This window comes from Orycteropus afer, unplaced genomic scaffold (genome assembly GCF_000298275.1).
Source record: "Orycteropus afer afer isolate SDZICR_OR568_19922 unplaced genomic scaffold, OryAfe1.0 scaffold00084, whole genome shotgun sequence".
Lineage (NCBI taxonomy): Eukaryota > Metazoa > Chordata > Mammalia > Tubulidentata > Orycteropodidae > Orycteropus > Orycteropus afer.
Genome location: NW_006921671.1, coordinates 2,198,896 through 2,225,774, shown reverse-complemented (window position 1 = coordinate 2,225,774; position 26,879 = coordinate 2,198,896). Strand labels below are relative to the sequence as shown.

Here is a 26,879-nt window from a genome sequence, read left to right as displayed (position 1 = left end):
GCCTGACACAGGCCATGATATTTTCCAATCGCCTCATATGCATGTGAGACCTGGACAATGAATAAGGAAGATCAAAGAAGAGTTGATGCTTTTGAGTTGTGGTGCTGGCAAAGAATTCTGAAGGTACCATGGACTGCCAAAAGAACTAACAGATCTGTCCTGGAGGAAGTGCAGCCGAGATGCTCCTTGGAAGCAAGAGTGGCCAGACTTCTTCTCACCTACTTTGGTCATGTTGTCAGAGGGGACTATTCCCTGGAGAAGGATGTCATGCTTGGTAATGTGGAGTGTCAACAAAGGAGGGGAAGGCCTTCGACGAGATGGATTGACATGGTGGCTGCAACAATGGGCTCAAGTATAGCAGGGATCATGGAGCTGACACAGGATCAGGTGGTGTTTCGTTCTGCTGTGCATGGGGTCACTATGAGTCAGAAGAGACTCGACGGCACCTAACAACAACAATATGGAAAGAAAGAAATTCCCTGCATGAATGTTCCACACATATGCCTCAAATTATAAGTATGTTAACAACTCCATGTTCTCTTCCAGACGTTTCTTGACTGTCAGGACCATATAGCTCTCTACTGGAGGCTCTCTACCTGAATGATCTAAAGATGTCCAAACTAAATATATCCTCAACATCTCTTTCCATGCTCCCTCTAGCATCTCCAATTTATGCTGCTATATTTTCTATCTCAAAAAATGTGACATGCATTTAAAAGCTTGTTGAACTCAGATACTGAATAACAAAAAGAAAAGAGGATCAGTGTCAGGAAAGTGTTGTCTAAATTAAAATGTATGGGGTGAATTAATTCTATTCACATTTTAGGTGGAGTGCAGAGAAGAGATGACCTAAGATTATATTAAGCTGGAAATGTAACAAATTAAAACAATTAAACTTTAGTAAGTAAGGCATTTAATTGCATCTAGGTATTTATATTATTTTAAGTATTACTCAAAATTGTATGCTTGTTCTTTTATGTTTGTTTTAATAATGTTTATGCATCACTTTTAATTTTTATTTTGATTTGGGTGAAAATTTACAGAGCAAATACACTTTCCATACAGCAGTTCACATACACTTTGTCTCATGACTGCTTCATTTCTTTTAAATAGGCCCTTTACAACTACATTTTGTTTTAAAAATCAGATATAATTGAGTGGGGGAGTGTGTTTCTCTCTCTTCATCCTTAAGGATCACAAAGATGCCAGTTTTCTCTAAAGGAGTGACGAGAAATAGAAATGAACAAGTAGAAGTAAGATAGAGGGGGAAAAGCAAGAATGTATATTAACCTTGCTTTATACAATAAGAACTTGCTTGTATGGTTATTTATTTTTGAAGTGGTACTGGGCTAGGCAGCTGCTGAAAAAGAACATTTAGGTTTATTTTATTCGCTTCTGGAACTCTTGTGGTTGTTAGGGGTCAGCACCAACTCATACTGACCCTGTGTACAATACAACAGAACACTGCCTGGTCTTGCGCCAGCCTCCTAGCTGTTGCTATGTTTGAGACCATTGTTGCAGCCACTGTGTCGATGCATGTGTTGAGGATGTTCCTCTTTTTCACTGACCCTCTACTTTACCAGCATGATGTCCTTTTCCAGGGACTGGTCTCTCCTGATAACATGTCCAAAGTACGTGAGACGAAGTCCTGCCATCCTTATTTCTAAGGGACATCCTGGCTCTATTTCTTCCTAGGCAGATTTGTTCATTCTTCTGGAAGTCCATGAAATATCTAAATATCCTTTGGCGACACCATACTTCAGTGGTATCACTTCTTCTGCACTCTTTCTGATTCACAGCCCAGCTTTCACAGGCATATGAGGCAACTGAAAATATCATGGCTTGAATCAGGTATACTTTAGTTCTCAAAGCAACAACGTTGCTTTTCAGTATTTTATTTAAAGGGTCCTTTGCAGCAGTTTTGCCCAATGCAATACAGTGTTTTATTTATTGACTACTGGTTCCCCAGGCGAAAATTGTGGATCCAAGAAAAATGAAATCCTTGACAACTTCTGTTTATCATGATGTTGCTTTACTGGTACAGGTATGAGGATTTTTCTTTATATTGTTATGTAATCCATACTGAAGGCTTTAAGGGATAGGACGAGTGGATTTACTCAATGTATAAATCCTGACTATATGCAGATTACTGTTTTAAAATTGGGATAAAATATATACAACAAAAAAATCTTGCCATTTAAAGTATTTTTAATCCTTTCAAGACCAAATTACTTTCTGCTTTGATTTTTGTTGTTGAAACCATGTGTTTTCAGTAACAGAAGGCATTTCAAATTAAATGAAAAGAAAAATTGAGGTAATATGGATTTTGATACAATGAATAGGGTCCATTTGTCCTGAGGGGTCTCTGGTCCTGGGTTTAGTGGGATGAGGTGAATTTTTTCAGATTCATGTAGTTACATTCTGGTAGCATAGTGCCTAAGGCACTTGACTGCTAACCAGAAGGCTGACGGTTCAAACTCACCAGCCACTCCTCGGAAGGAAGATGGAACAATCTACTTCCGTAGTGATACTGCCTTGGAAACCCAAGGAGGGGTCGCTATGAGTGGGGTCCAACATGACGGCACATAACAACAACAACCAGATGGCAGCGTACACTAAAAGTGGGATGGTGGCTTCCTACTTACAGAGGCAGGAAATGTAGATGAACACTGTATGTCCTACGGGTCATGAAAGGTTTAAGTGTACAGTGTAGGAGCATTATATTTGCCATGCTGTAAAACCATCACCACTACCCATTTTGAAAGGTTTTTTAATCAATGAACAGAAATTCAGGACCCCTTAAGCATATTCCCCATTTCCTCCCAGATTATCGTTTAGAAGATAATATATTCATACCCTTCCTTTTACCAAAAGGAATTTCAGTACAGTGCTTTGCACTGAGAATTATCAAGACCAGGAACTGTTAAGAGCCTCTTCCCCTTGCCTTTTTCAGTCAGCCTAGGTCTACTGTAAGAATCTAGGGTGGGACAAACGCTCCACTGCTAACCAAAGGCTGTAGGTTCACGTTCAACCAGAGGTGCCTCAAAGTTAGGTCAGGAAATCTACATCCAAAAACCAGCCACTGGAAACCCTTTGGGGCACAGTTCTACTCTGACACATATGGGGTTGCCAAGAGGCGGAGTCAGCTCAACCGCAACCGCTCTTCTCCATCACAACTTGGACTTGGTGACTCACGCAGTTTTACTTTCCCTTGTGATGGAAGTACAAGTTACTTGATTTTGTTCTTAATCCAAGAGTTACTTTCTTCTAATTAATATATATGTTTATCATTTTCTTCTCAAAGACTTACTTTGCTGAATAGACAGCAAAACAGATATTGTTAATCCTTTTCTAATGGTGCAAAAGCACTAATTTGGTTTCTGACTATAAAAGAGCAAGTTATTTAGGTTGTATGGAAAGTTAGTTTGTGTGTGTGTCTATGTGTGTGTGTTTAACGAGCAGGGCTGAGTTTAAAAAAATGGTTACTGTGTGGTTTATGCTTTCTGTGGTGGATATAATGATCTAAGGAGTAGTTTGTTAATATAAAGTGTGATTTGAGTAGATATTAATAGTAATAAAGAAAGTAGTTTGAAAATTCACATTCTAAAATAGTGGCCTATTTGGCTTCAGAGAATATGCTCTAGCAAGGGGTTAGTTTTATTTATAAGAACTATGTACCAATTACTTTTTTCACACTCTTATCTCTGTATTACATTTGCAAGGCAAGTTGTAGAACTGGTAGTGGAAACTAAAGTGTGAGGTTTTTTTTTTTTTTTTTTATTGAAGAGATATTTTTATTCCTGTTATTTCTGGTGAGGTTAAATGCATAATGCCAGATTGGCTTTCCATTACACTAAGAAAGCTGCTCTGTGCTGTGTGTAGAGCAAGTCCAAAATGGACTTATTCTGGTTTTTCTTTCTTTTTTCCTAAATATTTACACTCTTGATTCCCTTTGAAAAGATGCTTAAAAACCATGTTAGACTAGGTAGAACAGGGGATGCCTAGGGACCCTGCCTACAGATATATGAGGCATTTATATTATAAACCAAAAACCAAACTCACTGCCGTAGAGTCGGACCTGACTCATAGCAACCCCTACTTGGGTTTCCGAGGCAGAATCACTATGGAAGTAGACTGCCAACCTTCCCTCTGAGGAGTGGCTGGTGGGTTTGAATCACCATCCTTTTAGTTAGTAGTCAAATGCCTTAGGCACTATGCTAACAGAGCTCCTATTTATATCATAGTACAGTAAAATAGCAAGAAAATCAGTTCCTGAAGACCAATCATCATAATTTTTTTGTTCCCTATTTATTTCTCCATATTCCAATGGCAATTGTTTCCTTCTCCCCTTGTTTCCAAATGTGACTTTTGGATTCTGTTATGGAAGGAGAATTACTCTGAGATAAATGCACTGAACTAATGCCTTAAGGAGCTCCGGTGGTGTAACAGTTAAGGCATTTGGCTGCTAACCAAAAGGTCGGTACTTTGAACCCACCAGCTGCTCAGAGGAAGAAAGATGAGGCAATCTGCTTCCATAAAGATTTACAGCCTTGGAAACCCAGTGGGGGTCACTATGAGTCAAAACTGACTCGATGACAGTGAATTTTGAGAGTGAAAGTTACTTTAAGCTTCAAAAAAGTCTCTAACAATTTTAAATCTTAACCTTAAACTACAATTAGTTTCAGCTTCGATTTTTTTTGTAAGCATTATTAATATGAAGCATATAAAAATAAAAATTTACCAAGAAATATAGTTTCATTTACTACTATAAGATAGACCCATCTATTTTGATGACTATAATTACCACGAGCATTTAGTCTGACTAAGCAGACTGGCATTCAAGGTAAATAGATGATATAAACTTGGTCTTAGTAGATTTAAACAAATCAGGGCATATTTTACATAATTATAATAGCATTTGAGACTCACAGCCTAACTTTAAGCTTTCTGTACAAATAAAACTAGTGGCTGTGCTACTGTTTTGTGGTGCCTAAAGAGAGAAGATGTCATTTTCACTTATAAAAAGTAAGATGGAAATGTGATTTACTGATGTCGCTGCAGCAGTGGGTATATTTGGCATAAGTAGTTAAAATAAAATTGAATTCCATGAAATTTGGTCCCTGGAGTCATTTAAATTCATCTTTTCAAAACTTTGCAGTCTCTTATACTAATGTGACATGAGATACATATTGTATTAGATGAAGAAAGCAAGGCACTATTATCATCTAAGAAGTGGTAAGGGGAGCAAAAACAAGTAATAACATATACACACAAGCATACAAGCATACACAATGAATGGCTAAACCAAAGTTCTGAAATAACAACAACAACAAAAAAGGTCAACTTTAGGGGCAAGAAAGGAATAGGATGGAGGGGACAGGGAGAGAAACTAATTTTGTTAGAATAGTCTTCTTTTCATTCTGGTTTTCTCATTTGAAACTCTATTTTACATAATTATACTTTCAAAAAGTACAACTTTAAAAAAAAAAAATCCGGGGCAATCTACTTCCGTAGTGATACTGCCTCGGAAACCCAAGGAGGGGTCACTATGAGTTGGGTCCGACTCGACCACACATAACAACAATGATCTAAATGAAACTCACAAAATGAAACTCATCTACTGTCTTCAGTTGGTGGCCTAACCACTGAGATCAGAACTATGTCAAATAGCTTTTAAAGACAGTAATGAGTCTATATAGCCCCACTGGCATAGTCCATAAGAACAACAAAAAAGAATCGTAAACTCTATTCGGTGATAATACATTTGAAAGTGTGATTGATAAAGTTAAGTAAAAACCTTGTACTCCTGGATTTGAAGTAAACTGTGTCTGATAACTCATCTTGTTTCTCTTCTTTAAACAAAATTTTTTCCCAGCATTTTCTAATGAAAAGACCTAGGCATAATGAGCAATTCAGGAGCAATAAGCATTCATAGCAATTGGAGCATGGTCTCTGGTTAATATTTCCATACGAAGGAACTAAGGCGCATGTGGTGGTTATGTCTGTGTGTCAACTTGGCTGGGCCTATCTGAGTGGCTAGGCTCTCTATGATGAGACTGGTATTCATCTCCATAGTGGAATCTACTGGGAGCAGCTGAGTAGCTGCTGTAGGGATGTGGTCTGTTTCCTGTATATAAGAAGTCTTGGGGAATGGTCTCTAGCTTATGGCACGATTGAACCCTGCCTGTAGCCAAGTCATTGTTCAGCAGCCTGCCATGCTCTGCCAATCCTGGGACTTTCAATGGACTTGAATTAGTGGCCTGACATGTGATTTGGTAACATTGGGACTGTGCCATTTTATTTGTTAACCTTGGGCTTGTCAGCCTCAGCAGCCAGTAGCTGCCTGAGTGAAAAGACGCCTCTAGCTTCAGTGGGCCATGAGCAAAAAGCAGAGCTGAGGCCCAAGGTCGAAGGGTTTTTACACAGCCCATAGAGCTTGGCACTTTGAACTCGGACTTCTAACATCCCGAACTATAAGACAATAAACTCCTGTTCGTTCAACCCATTCCATTTGCGGTGTATTTTCTGTTAGAGCAGCACAGAGGTAACCAGAACAGCGTATTAGAGAAATAGCTGCTTCTGTGTCTAGTGCGGAGCTCTGGTAGCATAGTGCCTAAGGCATTTGACTGCTAACCAGAAGGCTGGTGGTTCAAACCCACCAGCCACTCCTCGGAAGGAAGGTTGGGCAATCCACTTCCGCAGTGATACTGCCTTGGAAACCCAAGGAGGGGTCCCTATGAGTCGGGTCCAACTCGACAGCACATAACAACAACAGCAACATGTCTAGTGCAGGAAAGTTTCAAGATGAGCTTGAAATATCCTGTCATAGCAGATAATAAATAAGTCACCACAGACCAATGAGAGAAAACAAAAGGGCTCAGAAGTTAATATGAGGAGGTGCCTATGGGTCAGAGATAGGGCAATCTAACCATCAATAACTCTGATGATGGACTGAAACACATCACAGATATTTAAATCCATAAATTCATATTCATGATTAAAAAAAAAACCACCTTGTCAGTTTTAGAGGATGGTAGAAAACTAACTCATTTTTTAAAAGTAGTAAATAAAAGGAACGAATCATGCCTTTATTCAGACTTTCTTATATAAAATGTATCTCAGAGTTAGCAAGTAATTGATACTGGCAAATTATAAGTAATACTACTATAAGTAAAGAAGGAATGATAGAATTAGAAAAGTACCTTTTCATAACCCTTAATAAATTAACTGACATAGGCAATAATAATAATGACTAATAAAACAGGGCAAAAAGACTTGTCATGGAAACTCATACCACAATCTATGAAGTACTTCTGACAAAACAAGACTAGTTTGCAAATTGATCCAGTCTCATTGTACCTAATTATCTATCAAAGATGCCTCACCTGCTCCCAATAAAATATGCCCCCTGGTTTTCTCACCTATGTGACATCCCCTCCCTTAAATCTTTGTTGGCCAGTGAGTCACTTTAATTAATAGGATGTAGTGGAAGTGACCTGCCCCTTCCAAGTGTAGATCGAAAGAATCCTTGCACTTTCTGCCTTGCTGCTTTGGTGTACTCACTGAGGTAAGCCAGCTACCAAGTAGAAAGTCTGACAGCTCTGTGAAAAAGCCCAAAGGAGTAAATATGGAGAAGCCATTAGGAGGGAGGGAGAGAGAAGGAGAGAGAGAGAGGAGGGGGAGAGAGGGAGAGGGAGAGAGAGATGTCTGTCCATTTCCCAAGTGTTCCAGTCTTCCCAGCCCAGCTACCACACAAAGAAGTAAAAGTCTTCAGAAGACTAGCCTAAGCCACCATCTCACTACAGTCATATGAGGGACGTCAAGTGAGAGTCATCAATCCCCAGAACTTTAAGAGATAATAATCAATTGTTTTAAACAGCAACTGATTAATGGTACAAGCCTATTAATTCACAAGAAATACAGGGGCCCTATTAAAAATGAAACCATGAGGAAAACAAAGGAAGGAAGGAATGAAAAACCTATCCAATAAAAAGAATGAATTGACACATAAGAATCTTAACTAGGATTTTGTTTGTTTCATAGGTTGGTTATTTTAATCAGGAGTTGAATTGATTAAGGTTATGAGACTACTGGGGCCATGGAAACATGGGAGATATTTGATATAAAGGAATTGTTAAACATTTTAGGTGTTCTTGTGTTTGAAAGAGAGTCTTTAACATTAAAGATATACACTAAAATATTCGTAGAAGAAATATATATTACTGGAGAATTTCTTGAAAATAATCCTGGAGAGGGGAGAGCAGATAGGAGTACACATGAAAGTTTGACCATGACTTGGTAAGTGCTGAAACTGAAAGTTCAATTGTATTATTCTCATTACTTTTACATATGCTTGAAATTTTCCGTAATAAAAATGTGTATACTTTGTTGAACTCTTTGGCTTTTCTTTTCTTTTTTTTTTTTTTGAGTGTGTGACAAAGCCAAATGTAGTTGAAATAAGCCATGCAGTTATAATCTACAATCTGGAAAATTCTTTGTAAAAAACAAAACAATTACTTTCACATTCCATGTATCTAGAATATTGATCTAGATATTTAAACCAATTACATCCTATAAAAAGGAATCATACTATCCCTTTATCTCAGCATCCATACAGAATTGTTACAAAGATAAATTGAGGTAAATTATTTGAAAACCATACTTTGCTAAGCAAATTAAGACATTGTATATAACAGGAATCTTGTCTTTTGCCAGATATGCAGTGACGCTCTCAAAAGCCTGCCAGCTCTGTCTTTAGTGCATCTGGCCCTGATGCTAGACACAGGGCCCAGCAAATAGGAATTCCACACATGCAGTTTGGTTGGACCAGTAAACTGGGAGGAATACAGTATGGAGACTTTTGATAAAAAGCTTTTGCCTTTGATCCTAGACTAGAAACTTTCTAAAAAGAGGCAGTTGAGCAACATAGTAGGAGAGGTAGATAACTTACTGGGAACGCACCAGAACCACATATTTTAAAAATTTACCTGTATAACCTACTATTGGGAAATTTTTAGCATGTTATGTTTTTATACACAAACTACAATATACATGACTATTATCTCAGTATGTTATACCTTATCAAATCTACTTTTGTGTGCTTTTTTTGATTTTTTTTTAAACTAATTATAAGGAAATGAAAGCCTGGTATTTAATACATGCTAGTCAAGTGAGCAATAAACAATTGCAAACTATCCTAGGGGTTATTTCACTGTGTCTCATCATCAGGAAGCTAAAGCATATGTTGGATGTTAGCCTGAGCAGACACAATGTGTCCTATTTATTCAAGGTTCCATTTGAAGCCACAATTTATAAGTTTTGTTTCTTAGGGGTACATGTCAAACTTCATTTAGCATTAGTTGGTATCTGGATACACTGAATAGCAAAAAGGCAGCATTTGGGGGCAAAAAAAAAAATATGCCTGCTATATGAGCAATAATGTCAGTTTCATTTATGTAACTCACAGAAAATAAGAGGAGAAATACAATGGAGAATTTGACATTACAAAACGAAGATGAAAAATTATTCAATTTATAAGTACAAAACTGCTTCTTATGTAGAGGGAGAAATATTAAAACAAATACCTTGTTTTAATTAACTCTCCTTATCATATGCCATTTGGTATTCTAATCAATGTCCAAGAGTTGGATAATTTGAGAGAAAATTCTTTTAAAATATCACTTTTTTTATCCTGAAATTTCAAAGATTATATATTTACCTGAAGTATGTTTATATGCATAATATTTTCTTTTCTCATAAGAACGTTTTGCAAATTTCTCTGGAAGTTTCTTCCAATTGTGGAACTGATGTTTTACTCTGGGACATTCACACAAATCGTAGAAATTTGTTGAACTAGAGAGTATCCATAAATTCGACTCAAACAAAACAATTAATATTTGAATAATATTTTGTACTTATAGGTGGTGCAGTGCCTAAGGCATTTGCTGCTAACCAGAAGGCTGGCAGTTCAAACCCATCAGCCACTCCTCGGAAGGAAGACTTCTGAGAAAGGCAATCTACTTACGTAGTGATACCACCTCAGAAACAAACCCAAGGAGGGGTCACTATGAGGTGGAATCCACTTGACGGCGGTGAGGTTTTTTTTTTTTTTTTAAATAAGGTATTTTACATTTACTAGTTAATTTTAATTCTCAAAACATCCTGTGAGTTAGATATTGTAAGTCTAAATTAATGGATGTGTAATGCGGTGCTCAAAACACAGTAAAATATGTAAATTAAAGTTAGTTATTTCGATATCACTGATCATTTAACTATGTTACATTATTTTGGGAAGCAGTTTTCAAGCATGGTGATGCTTAAGATTGTAGACAATGTATCATGCCCTTTTCATCAATAGGAGCTCTGGTAGCATAGTGTCTAAGGCACTTGACTGCTAACCAGAAGGCTGGCGGTTCAAACTCACCAGCCACTCCTTAGAAGGAAGGTTGGGCAATCTACTTCCGTAGTGATACTGCCTCAGAAACCCAAGGGGTCACTATGAGTCGGGTCCAACTTGACAGCACATAACAACAACATAGTGATGTTTTACTTTAAAAAAAACTGCCTCAAACTTTCCAGAAATTAGAGTTTGAGAAATGAAAGAAAGGATTTGGTAGTGTTTATTCTCCTAGAGAAAATTTCCCTTTTATTGAATAAACCTTTCTTGAAAACATTCAAATTAGTCTATCATCAAAAAAATAAAAGCATGTCCAAATACTAATGCACTGGCCCAAAAAACAGAAGTTAAATGGAGCACTCCAAGAATAAAGTCAATGTCAGCTTGTATCCTCAACATGAATGTTTACTTATAAATTATATATACATGTATGACTGTACTTACAGATGACAGACATTGAAAAAAAAAAATATATATATATATATATATAAAATACATGTAACATATACATACAAAGAACTTGATAAAAATAGGTCTAAGTAAAAGTTCTAGTATATTCTTCCTACACCACAGTGGAAGCTTTTTTGAGCCTAAAGAGACTCACACACTCGGCTTTGGAGATACTGTTCCACCCTCCCAAGATTTGGATGAAGAACATGAAGCCCAAACTTGCATAACGACTGATATTTTGTTTGTAAATCCACAATATTTAGTTATGTATTCAACCTATTTTTACTACCCTGAAGTAACTAATGTGTCTGTCATTTAAATTAGGTAACACCTAATTAAGTCAACAATGTTTGTAAATAGTGTAAATGAGAACTAAAGGCCCCATCTTTAGATTTGACTTACATTTCAAGACCTCAGTGGAAAAACAAAAAAAAAAATGACAATATAAAACCAAAAAAAAAAATCACCTTCCTGTTATTGAGTAATTATTTTTTTAAGCTTTCAAAGTAGATAAAATCAGCACCTTAAAAGATTTGTCTTTAACCTAGGCTTTCTTTTATCAAAGTGTACAATTGTGGGTGCATGGCTAGAGGAGTAATAGTTTGCTCCTAACAAAAGAGTCTGGATTCCACAATATGCCTTTTGCCAGAGGCATCGTTCCCCAAAGCATACAGCTAACTGCGTCTCCTGCTGTACCTGTAACAATTTAATTGTATAAGTCAGCCTAGTCAAGCATCTCCAGCTCATGACTGGGAGACATGAAATTCATTGTCATTATTGTCCCTGTCATTTTGGATCATTATATCCTGCTGCAGAATTTTCCTCACTTCAGTGCATTTTTACCTCCAGGAGCCAGGGATTATAGCCGAGGTTGTGGTGGGGGCAAGACCGTGAACTACATTTACCTCAGGGGAGCCAGAGATTAAATTGGCTTTGCTCTCTCACGAGTTGAATTCATCTATTTGTATGCTGTGAGTTTTAGCTTGGAATAAAAATGAATATTCTAGTAAAACCTGGGCTTTAATTCTCCCTTTGAAACATGGTTATAACCACCTTTTATTTACAGTAGGGAAGCCAATGTAATTTCTTATAGGTTGCTCTTTTCATATGTGCATAAGTAATACTTTAGGGCATCATCTGATATGAAATAACAGACATTTCTCCCTCTGTCAATGCCTTGTGTCATAGAAAAGAAGTATGTACAGCTATTATTTTATTCTTCAGTTTCTTTTTATAGAGGTTTAATAGAGATATGTAATGGTTTTAAATATTTAATGAGTTTTAATTATATCTCATTTTTGTGCACTGGATTGGATGACTGGAATCCAATGAGCATGGCACCAAAGATTCACTCTGGGAGCTATAAGACTGAAGGGAAGTTGAGAAAAGAAGACAAAAGTTCCTGAGGAAATAAGCTGCCCCCAGCAGCTGGTTCACACAGCCTCACAGCTTGCAAAGTCATACAAGCCTGTAGTGCCTTAAATACCTGGTTTAGGAGAATTGGGCCAATCACCATACTGTCTACCTAGCAGCCTCCTTAGTAGCGATATTGGTCATGGCCAAAGTCCAGCTGGTGAGTCTCTACTAGGAGAGAGGAAGGAGCTTGATACGAAAGAAACTAAGATGTGTCTCCAGCAATGAGTGAGTCGGCTATTATCTCTAACAGGATAAAAGAAGAAAATATAACTGAGGAAAGAACCTGGTATGTCACTTCCTATGCTGACGTTCATTTCATACGGATTCAACTAAGAAATCTGACACTTCCTTTGTCTATATTGAATAAAGATGATGGTTATTCCTCCATGTGTAAGTCTATTGCTCTTACACTTAATAATAAAAATGTGCCAATGGATTATACAAATGATACGCATAGAATAGCCACTATAATTACCACATCAAAAAGCATGTGGAATTTAATTTCTTATCATTGTAAGTTTTTTGAAGGAACAGATTTTGCCTTAATCATATGCTATGGGCCATCAGTATTTACTTGGGTTTAAGTGTGCTTATGAGTAATTAAGAAGAAAATGTATGACCTTTGTACATTTTGTACTTCAGAGAGAACATCTTTTAGCCCCAACATCTCTGTGTTGAGGGGACCCTACAGTTTGTCTCAGTCCCTGGTCTAAGTCAAGTGAATGGCAATGTTTACTACTCTGTCCCACTCTGTCATTTCTGTCCTGAAATGTTCACACTATTACATTTCATTTTTTTTTCCTAGTACTGAAGTGACTGTGTAATGTATTAATAATAGCTTTTAGTTGCCAAAACTTCTTGCAGCATTTAGAAGTTTGCTTGATTACTTATGACACTTTTTTATCATAATCAAGATTCTCTCAAGGCTGGCATTACAAAAATAGTTATTTCAAACAGCTCAAATGCATCTTGAAATCATTTGGGTACATTTTCATAATGATTATTTATGAAGTGAATGTCCTCTTGTTAAGGAATGTTTATCTTATAGATTATAGCTTATAGGCTTGGTTTTTCAATAGTGAATATTCAGGAAGGTATGTTTTCCACTCTGAAATACATGAGTAGCAGGATGCTAATGGTATTTTTCTGGTCAAAGGGTGAAGCATTTCATTCTCTCTTTAAGCACAGTATTAGCGGCATGTAATTCCTTTACTTCCACGTTGCTCTCTTATTTCCAGGTTGATATTTAATTTTATCCTCCCACCATTCAGTAAAGTAGGAGTTTTCTCTCTCTGTGAACACAATCATGAAAGCCTAGAACTAACCTGTTTCACATTCTTATTTTACCTCGTCTCAAACATGACATAATTGAGACTGTATCATTTCACAAAATGCTTAAAAAACAATTTATTTATTGAAAAAAAGCTATAATATAATTATTTTTACTCCATAAGTATAAGGCTTAAGATTTTCAAATAGCAATTTGAAACTATTTTAAATAATAATTTGAAAAGTTTTAAATTCCCTTTGCTAAACTCATAATTTTGTAACCTGCAACATGCTATAAAGGCCATATCTGAATTTAAGAATTCTTCTTCCTCTTGATTTTAGTGTGATGTTTCTTCTGCATTAAGTGACATAGATTTCCCTTAGTTTCTCCATGGAGAATCAGTAAAGAATCCATAATTCATAACAACGCCAACCAAATAAGACAGGATATCACAAATTCAGGTATACATTTACTAATATTCCTCTTAAGGAGATGCACAAGTTAATAAATATATAAAAGTAGTGCTTAGTACATCGCAAGGTAGAGAAATTGAACGAGTATTTGAGATGGGTCTGTGCAGCAGGGAACAGTGAGTGGTAAGAAGCAAAGGGCACAAACACTCCACGTCAGGATGGGCAAGATGCCATTTGTAGAATGTCTCCTTGCTCCTCCTGGACCAAACCCTCTTTAATGTAATCACCCAATAAGCTACAATGGATTAACATTAAAGGTCTGAGGCAGAGAAAGCAAATTCACATTTAAGGTTGTCCTTTAACATGTAAGCACAATTGAGGGTACCAAAAATGTAGTTAAGTGGCCCCCTGTGGTGCTCAGATGTTGGAAGGCACTGCAAATGGTGCATTTTCTAGCTTTTAATGTTTGTCTAAACCCTTAAGATTTTTCTACTACACTTGCTGCTAGGGCATTTTCTTGACTTTGGTCTCCATTGCCCCTTTTACACGTGTATATTTTGCTTTCACAAATAAAAGCCTAACAGACAGCTGAATTGATTTGGGAAGAGGAGATATTGGGAAGAGGAGAAAAAAGTGGGGGTGGCTCTGAAGACATCCCATAATATGAAGTATATATATCAAAATCTCTTGAAAACAAAGAAACATTTCTTCATGCTTTAAATATCCAACAGTAAATACAAAAGATTACATAATAGGGAAAAACAAAAACAAAAAACTCCCTGGGCTATAAAGGCTAAATTGTCCTTCGTGTCTCAAAATTCCTAAGAATTTTTTGATCATGTATCATTATTGTCTCCAGCTACTTCCTCTTATGTGGATGTCTTTGAACTATTTTCCAATTCTATACACACTTTGCAAATGATAGTAAAATTTCACAAATAGCTCTGCTTGTTTTGTTTTGTATTGTTTCATGTTTGTGGTCCATCTGGAATAATAGTCAGTGGTTAGTTCCTTCAAATGGAAGTGTATAAAATTATATTGTTCACATGCCAAAAATAAAAAGGGAATGAACACTGAACACATGGTACATGGACACTAAAGAAATAGCACTGACTGAAAACATCTGAAATATGAAATAAAAGCTGAGGGTTTGGTTTAACAGTTGCAATGTTCAACCACCTTTAGCACATAAATTATATGTTCAAGAATCATGTCCTGTGCAAAGTATATACTTGTCAATTTCAGCCCGGGGGCATTTTTTTCCCTAAGTTTATAACCCCTTGAAAATAGAGGTTTCATCTAGAAAATCTAACAGATCCTCAGCAGCTTTCAACATTATAATATATTCATAAGGCAAGTATTACTGGCAAACATCTAAGAAATTAAATGGCATTAGGGTGGGGTTGAAATATGTATGTCAGAAAATGGACCAAACTAATCACGAGATACAAAGTGGAAATCAAAGAAGGAAAGGAAAATGCAAAAAAAACAACAGTGAAAGTAAAACATTATGGGGATCCTTTCAGCCAATATTAGAGAAAATGATGAGTATGTGTGTATAAATGAAGCATTAAATGTAAGGAAACTATCTCATGAACATTTTATTAGAAGGCTCATAAGTGAGAGAAGAGTATCTTGTAAAGAAAAAAAATAAATCACATACCATCATAGTAGACAATTGCCCCTACCAGTTTGTCCTTCTGGAGCATTGGAAAATGCTCAAGGGCTCTGGATTTGCTAAGGACATAACTGCTTTTCAGGCAATTACTTCCTGCAACCAGATCATACAGCTTGATTCCTACCCAGTAGTAAGGTAACTGCCACCACCTACAGCATAAACAGGGGTAAAAGTTTCTTTAGAAACAGACTTTAGCATTATTGAACGTCACTTTATATCACAAAATGTTTTCCATTTAAGAAGATCAAAGTATACCTAGCAGTGTACTGCAAAAGAAACAGAACTAACTGCATACCTGTTTCTGACACCAATTTAGCCCAATTATATAAGTAAATTAATTAGCAAGACTTTAATTAATCATCTCTAAGGCAGTGGTTCTCAACCCTGGCTGCATATTAGAATTCTCTAAGGAATATTTGAAAAAATATTGATGCCTGGGTCCCACATGAGCAGAGATTGATTTATGTAGCCTGGCATGGGAACTCTGCTGATTCTAATGTGAACGTAGGATTGAAAATCACTGTCTAAGAAGTCCTAAGCAATCTATGACAAAAGATTGACCAAAATTAAACAATCTGTTTCTAGGCCCCCATAACACTCATACAGCTAAAAGAATTACATGATCTGCTCTTTCTAATTACCTGTATTAGTGTTTACAATTTATAAATTGACACCTCCAATCCAAATGTCACTTAAAGTCAACTGGCAAATTTAAAACAACCCAAAATGCTTGGCTTTGGAGTTGGTACAAGATGGGGTCAATTTTGCAGCAGCATACATTTTGACCCTTCACTTTATACACTACACATCACCCTTTCACGCTCTGCACTACAAATGTAGCTGCTCACCAGTCAATGGAGGAGGAAGTTACTTATTAGAGAGGCACAACAGAGCTGCGTTCAAGAGCTGGTGCTTAGAGTCAATCAGTAGAAAGTAGTTTATAAAAAGCCACACTTTTAATACTACAAAAAGAAAATATTTGGAAAAGATTAAAGATTAAAAAAAAAAAAAATCACTGCCATTGAGTCACTTCCAACTCATAGCGACCCACTTTTGAGTTTCCAAGGCAATAAATCTTTACAGAAGTAGATTGCCCAGTCTGCCTTCTGCAGACTGGCTGGCAGGTTTGAACCACCAACCTTCCAGTTAGCAGTCACTATGCCACCAGAGCTCCTTAGATTAAAGAGTAGCACCAATTAAAACCATATTCAGAAATATATATGGAGAGTTTATTTTCATTAAAACTATGTTGTTCTCTTGACCTTGGATAAGCAAATAGTACACAGGTGATATCAAAAGTCTTACTTGTAAATTGGAAGCATTATAGGTAACGGAGATGACAAATGGGGAGCAATTTCTAGTAGGTTGGCACGCTCATGAAGGGCTTCTTTTACCATCCTATACTGAAAAGCAAAACAGAGAAAATTAGTTTGGCAGTAACAGATCATAATATTTTCAAATGGCAAATAGACACCCTGCCAACTGATTGATACACAGAACCCTCTCCACCTCTGAGCGAAGATAGCTCCCTCCTAATCAAATTTCTAATAATACATCATGCTGTCAAGCTCAAAGATTTTTCAGAAACCTTAACTGTATTTGCATAGGAGAAAAACATGCTGTCAGAGTTCCCAGGTATAAGATATTTCCTTGACTTGAATTACAATATTATTGTAACAATTTATCTTGCATTCTCTTTACTGTTCCTTTTCTCAATTCCCTATAATATTTTCTCCATGTGAGAGATAATAGATTGTTCAAATCCACACACAAAGTTTCTTCCTTGCCTCCACTAAGCCAAGCAAGGATGATACATAACAGATGCACAGTAGTTTACAGATTGTATAAAAACTTTTGTCTTAATTCCTTTAGTCCTCATTATACCTATGAAGAGCCAGCATTACTATTACAATACTAATTTCACAAATGAGAAATCTGAGGCTCATATAAGTTGAGTCAATAAGCCAGAACACATAACTACACGTCTGATTCTCAAGCCTATGCTCTTTTCCTTTCATCCATCACGATGCTGAAGAGAAACTTGAGAAAAGGAGACAGATTTGAAACTGACAATGTCAAGACTCTGCTGCTGTGTTTTTCATGTACAAAAAGCACAGAGTTCAGCTGACTTTTTTTCTCACCCCTCTGGCAAATGTCATCTTCCACACTGCCTCTGCGGTTTTCAAATGGTGGCAGACTGGACACAATAAAGTGTGACATAAGAAAAGCATGACTCAGATCATCGTTTCCTTAAGAATATGTCACTGACAAGATGAGTGCATGCCTGTAGCTGCCGTTAAGAGGAACAATGTGACACTCCCCCTGCATTACAACACAGCTACCCTAAATCTCCCTGGGAAGGAGCAATTTGGTGGCAACTGGCAAAAACCCAATCACAATTGTTAAAAGGCAACACCTCCAAAAGTGATTTTGTAAATCTGCCACTTTGACATGCCTGTGTGGAAAAAGTCCCTGATTACCCATAAACATCATACTACAGGAAAGAACTGAGACTCCTCTCCTGAAAGATATAGCCGTAGAAAGCACTAAAAAGGTACTTCCAACAGGAAGAAATGTTAAAAGCCATAAAAGAAGAAAAAAAAAAAAAACCTCATTTAATTGGGTAGAAAAAAGCATAGTTGCAATTTTTGTTTAACAACCAGCATACACAATTACCTGCTCAATATCCAACTTCATGATAGCCTTCTGAAGATATCTCACACCACCATGGATCAATTTAGTGCTTCTGCTGCTGGTCCCTGATGAGAAATCATCTCTTTCTACAAGGGCTGTTTTTAGTCCTGTGTAACCAGAAAACCAAATTAACTTCTTAAATTACACAATTTGTATGTAATTCATTAAAGGCACTTCTCCAGGGTAGAGACAATCACAAGAAAAATTACTGTGAACATGGATAAATTTGTATTCAAAGTGCAGTACACTGTCTATATTATAATGAAGAGATTTTAGTCTCTTCCTGGGGGAAAAGTCAAACCAGAACTAGAAGCATATTAAACTGTGAATGAATCACAACTAGAAAATATGACAATACAATTTCACAGCAGGAACATCTACATCTACCAGTGCTTTTAGAAGGCCACAGGAGACCCTGGCACCCACGTCTCCCCATGCCAAGTTCTGTCAGGAAGTCTTCTGGGACTCAGCTTCATCTCTCCCTGTAACAATCCAGACTGTTCCAGACCCTCATCTCTGACCTCTAACATACCACCGATAAATGTAGATTATACACCCTTCTATGCGCTATCACCTATTTAGAAATGAGTCTAGAGTGATGCTATGTGTTCTTATTAGCTGCCGACCAGTCAGCCCCCAACTCATAGCAACTCCACGTACAAAGGGATAGGACCACAGCGCTTTCATTGGCTAATTTGCCAAAGTAGATTGTCAGGCCTTGCTTCCTAATTTATCTTAGTCTAGAAGCTCCACTGAAACCTGCTCTGCATCATAGCAACATATAAGCATTCATTGACAGATGATGGATTTGCATGAAATGTATTGGTCAAGAGTTGAACCCGAGTCTGCCACATGAAAGACAAGAATCCTACCACTGATCCACCAGTCCCTTGGGGTGGTGGTATAGTAAGTACACAATGGGAAACAGGGTGGCAGAAGACATCAAAACAGAAGAATAAAGAGAATAACTTCTGATATTGAGGAGTTTAGATCTAGTTAAAAACATGCAAGCATGACAGCAGTTTAGAATTGCAAAGAAAAATGCATGTCATTACCAATGAACACAGTGTAGAGTAAAGGAAAGTAAATACTAGTAAGGTGAGGCTGGGCAAAGTCAAGGCAGTTTATTAGCCTCCACACCCACCTTCCCTTTATTTGGAGATCATAATAAATCTCTTTGAGATAGTTTTCAGAAAAGTCTTTGTAAATTGTTTTGTTTTGTTTTGTTTTTCTTTCAGAGACATCCCTGTCCCTGTACCACAAGTCCCATACACTAGTTGAGAGATGAAACCCAAAACCTCCAAAGATCCAAAGTATATGTCAACATCAAGCCACAGGAATTTTCATGGCTGGGCAATTCCTGGCATACTCTTAGGGAATGAGAGAATGTCATAGAATTCAATTACAATAAGAATAAGTAACTGGAGCAGTTTGGGCTCACAAAGCTCATATAAGAGAACCTGTGCATGTATTCAATTCAGAGCCATTTATTACATTTAATACCAAAGGGTCGTTTTTATAACTTTTAACAGTTTAAATATCGTACCCAAATGTCATCATAAAATCAGGGCAATTCCCTTGACTCAAAAGGACAAAATGTTTGGAAACCAGAGAGAAAAGTAGAGAACTTTGATTCAAGGGCAGAAATTGCTTATGCCCTAATTAGCTAGTAAAATAACACAGAAATTACAAGCACTGTAGACTCAGGTCACTCTCCATAAAATATAAGCCGGAAAAAGAATTGTAAAGTGTTCAACTATTAAAGCCATTGACAGTGGCTTAGTAAATGTAGTATTAAAAACACTACAAAAATATACAAACACAGTACATATTTTTGAAAAGAAAACTGTGGCTAAGTGCCAGGCAACATACTAGTGTTGGAAATGAATGAAGCACAGCCAGGTTTTCAACTAGCGTCCATCCCAGAAAAAGGCAAGTAAACAAGGGCAGGTGCTACATTTGAAAATACAGAGGACTCTCAACTGGGTCTGGTTTAGAAGTGAAACTTAGGACAAAAGGCTCAAATTACAAATTGTCAAAATTACATTTGAAATTCTCTTAGAAATGCACTGTCTTGGTGAACCTTATCACCTTTTCTTAGTCCAACACAGACAGTTCTTTATCCAGTGGAAATAGACCATTTTTTTCTTCAGTTGCAGATAAGATGAAGGAGTTCACTTTCAAATGGCATTTCAGGGCTAGATTATTTACATTGTACCTCTCTTTAAACCTGGCATCACAGTTACAACATTAAAATGCTCCCACCATGAGAGGCAGGGAAATAAGACTGAGACAGGAAAAGTAAATTCCCACTCAGCGCAAGCGTTCCTCACCTGGGCCTGTCCAATGGGGCCCTACAGACCCTAGGGACTGTACAAGGCAGACTTCTAAGAAGGCCCCAGTTACCCCCTCTTCCTGGTATTCAGACCCTTGTTGAATCCCCTCTCCTCGAGTGTGGGCTGAACCTAGTACTGCTTCTGAGTGAATACGGTAATAGTGATGGTATGCCACTTCTGTGATTCAGTTACAAAAGACTGTGACTTCTAGCTCTCTCTCTTGCTGGCACTCTCTCTCTTGCCCTCTTGCTTACTCACTCTGATGAAGCAAGTCATATTGTTGTGAGACAACAAGGAACCAAGAGAGGCCTCCAGCCAGCAGATCATGAGGAACTGAGGCCTTACCCAACAACCAGCAAAGAAACGAATTTTGCTAACAACTCCATGAGTGAGATAGGAAGTGGATCCTTCCAATTAAGCCTCAAGATTGACTGTAGCCTTCTGAGTGACCCAGCTAAGAGTCAGAGGACCTGGCTAAGTCATGTCCAGATTCAAACCGAGTAATAATAAATAGTTTTAAAGCCACTAATTTCGGAAGAGTTTGTTGATAATACAACTCTCTGTGTGAAGAATAACTGTCCACAGTGGGAGTTTTTTATTGTACCCTGGCAGTGGGTCTTCAGGAATGAGTCTAACGATTAGTATGTGTTCAGGATGGGTGGAGAAAAGGAAAAGTGTTCTCACTGGCAAAGACCAGCTGAAGCAAGAAAAAAGCAAACACCTGAAATAGCTCAGCTTCTTTAGGGAATGTTTGCTACGTGGGGCTAGAGTACAGTGTACGCAAGATGATGTAAAGGAGATCCAGAGAAAGGAACTGGCAAAAATCATTCAGAAAGGGATCAAAACTGAAGATCCTTAGACTGGGAGGAAAAATGTGGAACAAAATTCAAGAACACAAAAATGACCAGAATTACTGGTAGGATAGAGACTGGTGGAACCCCTGAGACTATGGCCCCAGGTTACCCTTTGGGCCTAGAAATGGACTCAATTCCATGGACTGGCTCTCAGCCCAACAGTAGAAAGACCTACATGCTGAACACCTACCCCAGAGTGATGCACCCATCAACTCTAGGGAGATGTGCCCCTTAAATCATTCAGCCATGAGACACCAGAGGGGCAGCATTCACGCAGAGGGAAAGCTGGACAGACAGGAGGGCAGAGATAAGAAGGGCACAGGAAAGGGGTAGTCACAGGGAAGAGAAGAGAGTAGAGATTTTTATGCTTGGGGATGGTAATCAGGGCCATGAAATCAAATGTGCATGAATGGTTGAATGTAATACAAATCTGCTTTGTAAATCTGCACCCAAAGTACAATTAAAAAGAGAAAGAAAAGAATTGGCAAAGCAGATCACAAAGGATCATTCCTCCATATTGGGGCATCTGAACCCTGTCTGTGGGCCATTGTTTCTCACACTGAATACGCACACCTCTTCAAAAAGAGAATACTTCTCAGAATTCTGAGAATATGGCTATGTATCACCCATCTATCAGTTTGTCACACGATGGTTGGTGTCTTGTATAATTCTATGATACTGGAAGCTATGGTACCAATATTTCAAATATCAACAGGGGGACCTACAATGGACAGGGTTCAGGAGCACTTCCAGACTAAGACAGACAAGAAACAAAAGGTCTAGCTATCTACTTCTGAAAATTACCCAAGGAAAACCCTTCAGATCACAACAGAACTTTGTCCAATACAGTGCTGGAAGAGACATCTTTAGGTTGGAAAGCACTCCAAACATACAGTGGCCATAACAATGGATTTGAGCATGCCAACAATGGTGAAGATGGCACGGATATGGGTTGTTATGAGTCAGAGCCAATTTGATGGCAACTGACAGGAGGAACGTCATAAATCAGTTTGAGAAAAAAAACGCTTTATTAGAAAGTACAAGATATGGCATCAGTGCAACACAGGCATGAACACGAGCACTGTATTCAATTACAAGGTATCCATTCAGAAGAACCAAGGCGTGCTTGTTAATTTTTTTTCCTGTCATATTAAAGGAATAAAATTTCAAATTTCTCAGAAGTTGCCATCTGTTCTTTTGAGGAACACTGTTGTACTGTCCATCAGGGAAGCCACCAGGGCTTTTTAGGGTACAAAATCAGATTAATGTTCTAGAAAAATTTCTCTGGTTATAGGGATTAGGGAGGAGCTCTGGTAGAGTAGTGCCTAAGGCACTTGACTGCTAACCAGAAGGCTGGCGGTTCAAACCCACCAGCCACTCCTTGGAAGGAAGGTTGGGCAATCTACTTCTGTAGTGATACCGCATCGGAAACCCAAGGAGGGGTCGCTATGAGTCAAGTCGGACACAATGGCAAATAACAACAACAGGGATGAGGGAGGTGGGTAGAAGAGGGAGAAGGGCTGGAGGTAGGACAACATTTAGAGGGCAAGTACCATACAGCATGACTGGGGCAAGGCTCCAGCCTCACAAGGTAGAAGACGGGTATTAGAGAGCAGTATAAAGAGAATTTTATAAGCTTAAGCTGTCAAGATGGATTTTTTTCTGCCCAAAACTGAGACAGTGTGAGGCAGAGGACTGTTCTAGGAATTAACAAGCCATCTCAGGAGGATATTTCAGGATATTTAAGTGAGAGCTAACACATTAAAGCCTCAAAACTGTTTTTGCAAGTATTGGACATTTTCAAAGTTATTCACATGTGAGAAATCCTAGTGAATACCAACAAAATTTAAAATGGGCCACTCTGTCAAAACAGGCTATTTTTCTTGCCCTATTATTTCCAACATAGAATCAAAGAGCTACTAACCAGAATTTCTGGAAAAAAATGATACTCCCACAACAACTCAACAACTCACTGCCATTTAGTCAGTTCTGACTCATAGCGACCCCCACTGGATTTCCAAAGCTATAAATCTTTACAGAAACAAACTGCTTCAACTTTCTTCCATGAAGTGACTGGTGGGTTTGAACCAACAACCTTGTGGTTAGCAGCCAAATGCCTTAACCACTACCACCAGAGCTCCTCCTCCCAGAACAGTTAAATAAAAATTCAGTCCCAAAGTTACAGCTAAATTCATATATTAAAGCACACTATAACGTAAATAATTATTCCCCAAAGTTTCTTGAATCATAAAAAAAGAAACTCTAAACATTTAAATTTAAATTTTATTATTTGATTTTTAAGTTTAAAATTTTTTAACTGCTATGGGAGCTCTGATGTCGTAGGGCCTAAGGCATGTGACTGCTAACCAGATGGCTAGCGGTTCAAACCCACCAGCAACTCCTGGGAAGGAAGGTTGGGCAATCTACTTCTGTAGTGATACTGCTTCAGAAACCCAAGGAGGGGTCGCTATGAGTAGGATCCAACTCGAGGGCAGTGGGTTTTTTTTTTTTTTTTTTTTTGCACTTGTTGCTATGTCCTGTAAAGTTGATTTTCAACTCATTGAGAGCCCATGTAACAGAGAAGAACTGTACCCATCGCATTTTCTACGCTGTATCATATTTCCTCACAAATAATGTGCCCAAGTAAATAATGCATACACACATAGATGTGCATAGTACAATAGAAACTAACTTGCAAAGGGGTGGTGCAATCTGCAAAAACCATATAATGTGCGTGTTATTTGCATAAAACTGGTAACCTTTAGGAAAGCGGATCCCCAGGTCTTTGTCATCCGGAGCCACCGGACAGGTTAAAATCGTCACCTTTTAGTTAGCTTCTGAGTGCTTAGCCACTGCATCACCAGAGCTCCTGGATTTTCCACTTATGTTGCATGACAGTGGGAGAAGGAAAGGAACAAAGTCAACTTCTTCTTACAGCTATATTCCTTAACTGACTACAGCCCAGACAAAGAACTTTCTTTCTGGACGTTTTACTGTTTTAAGTTTACATAGCAAGCTAGTTTCCCATTAGACGATTCAAACACAAACTGTTCCGTGACACTGGGTGTGATCTCTGCAATGTGTCAGCACTCTCCCCCTTTCCACCATGCCTTCCCCCTTCCCTGTGTCCAGTTGCCTTGCCCCTCCTTGCCTTCTCATCTTTGCCTATGGACAAATGTTGCCTGTTTGGTTTCATACAGTTGATTGTTCTAAGGAGCACAGTCCTTGTAAGTGTTGTTTATTTTATAGGCCAATCTATTATTGCGCTAAAAGGTGACCTCTGAGAGTGGCTTCAGTTCCAGCTTAAAAGGATGTCTTAAGGTGACAGTCTGAGGGGTTCCCTCAGTTTCTATCAGTCCACTAAGCCTGGTCTTTTTTATGAATGACTTTTGTTTCACATTTTTCTCTCATTGTAAGTGGGACCCTCCCCTGTCTCATTGGTCAGAGCAGTCAGTAGACGTCCCTGAGCACCATCTTGTTCTTCTGGTCTCAGGCAGGACCACAGTGGCTGGTGGGATCAAACTGCCAACTTTACATTTAGCAGCCAAGCATCTCTTAGCAAGTTAAAATTGTCTTTTGGGTGGGGATATAAGATGCTGATCTCTATAATTTGCAGAAAATTATGAACTAAATACAGCTCTTTACAGCCTCGCCTTTTCTGACCTGAGAATGTCTAGCTACCAGACACTTTCAACTAAACTAATCTATGGATCGAGACAGTTGGATGAATATAGATGAATAATTACACCACGAGGGGAGAAATGGTACAACATTTAACTTTCACAACATGAAATAGAATAGAAATACATTTTAATAACTTTACTGTTCAATATAATAAATGTAGAGAAGCAAAGAGAACAAAATAAAACTCTCCTGTAATCACACCACTGAGAAGATAACCACAGCTGACATTTGAGTGTTTAAATATTCACATTGCCCATGCACGTATATAATCTGTATGTGTACATTTTTTTCAAAACTAGGATCATACTGCATATTCTATTTTTCTCATTTAACACTGCCTAGTACAAATAACTTTTCATGTCAATAAATATTTTTCTATAATTTGTTTTACTTCCTAGAGAATATTACATTAGATATGTACAGTAATTTTTTTATTCAATCCCCTATGGCTGAACACTGCATTATTTTCTATTTTTTATGTTATAGATAGTACAGCAAAATAATAAGTTCACTTAAATACTTTGCATCCTTAGCTATTCTGTTAGAATAAATATTCAGAAATAGTATTTTTTTTCATATAAATGAGAGTAATCACTACAACATACTATCAGAAGTACCAAAATAATAATTTACAAATGAGAAAGTGTAAACACTGTATATTAGCATCATAAGCCTAGGATTAAAGCCACAGCCAAATGCTCCAAGAAGGAAAAATGGTGTTGTTTAAGGAAAGGCGAGTTTATCTTTCTTTAGAAAAGCTTTGGGCACTTACCTCTGGATTTCCAAAAGCCACGGCCATTAATAAGAAAAGAGACTAACTCAAAGGCTAAACACCTAAAAAAAAGATCAATTTCTCCGGAAAATAACACTCCTATGGAGCTCTGGTAGCATAGTGGCTAAAGCACTTGACTGCTAACCAGAAGGCTGGTGGTTCAAACCCACCAGCCACTCCTCGGAAGGAAGGTTGGGCAATCCTACTTCCGTAGTGATACTGCCTCGGAAACCCAAGGAGGGGTCGCTATGAGTCGGGGCCGACTCGACGGCACATAACAACAACAACAATGGAGCTGCAGAGTAATCCTGGCTTGTTAATCCTGAGGGTCAGATTCTATGCTTTGATCTGGCATTTTCTATTAGTGGGTATTATCGTTTTATGGAATTGTATAATATTGGATTGGTTATTTAATACCTATTTCTATTTTTATACTAAGAAATAAACAATTAATATAAATACTTTGTTAGAATATATCATTAACACACTTTGTGCTCCTTAAATACACATGTGATTATGGAAGCATAAAAATCAATTAAGTTGTAACATTAATTATAATAATGCAGTGTGTAGGACAATAAGGGAATTGGTTTTGCTTACTCTTTTGTCCACTTTTATTATAAAAATATCCAATGGCCAAAGAAAGGAGGGATGTCCAAACAAAACAGAAGGAGGAAAGAGCAAATACTCCATCACTGGCTTCCTAGTTACAAAACCCACAGGTAATCAACAGTATTTATTAAAAATGTCCCATGCTTCTTACCAGAAACTCTAAACTCTAAACACAAATAAATGAACAAACTCGTTCTGCACAATTTGTTTTTTTCAATTAAAAAAAAAAAAAAGCAGGCGGGGCAAGATGGCGGACTAGGCAGAAGGATTGCACAGACCCTCTTCAACAAAGAAAAGGGAAACC

At 37.7% G+C, this 26,879-nt stretch overlaps 1 protein-coding gene across 1 annotated transcript in view; it reads right to left on the bottom strand.

Moving 5' to 3' along the window:
- Positions 1-26,879, bottom strand: part of GPD2 (glycerol-3-phosphate dehydrogenase 2) — a 172,876-nt gene that overhangs the window by 89,958 nt on the left and 56,039 nt on the right. Inside the window, exons 3-5 of the mRNA XM_007941812.2 lie at positions 18,300-18,424; positions 16,929-17,026; positions 15,609-15,772 (exon numbers count right to left, since the gene is read on the bottom strand). Of these exons, the coding sequence (XP_007940003.1) occupies positions 15,609-15,772; positions 16,929-17,026; positions 18,300-18,424 (387 nt within the window). The remainder of the gene's footprint in view (positions 1-15,608; positions 15,773-16,928; positions 17,027-18,299; positions 18,425-26,879) is intronic.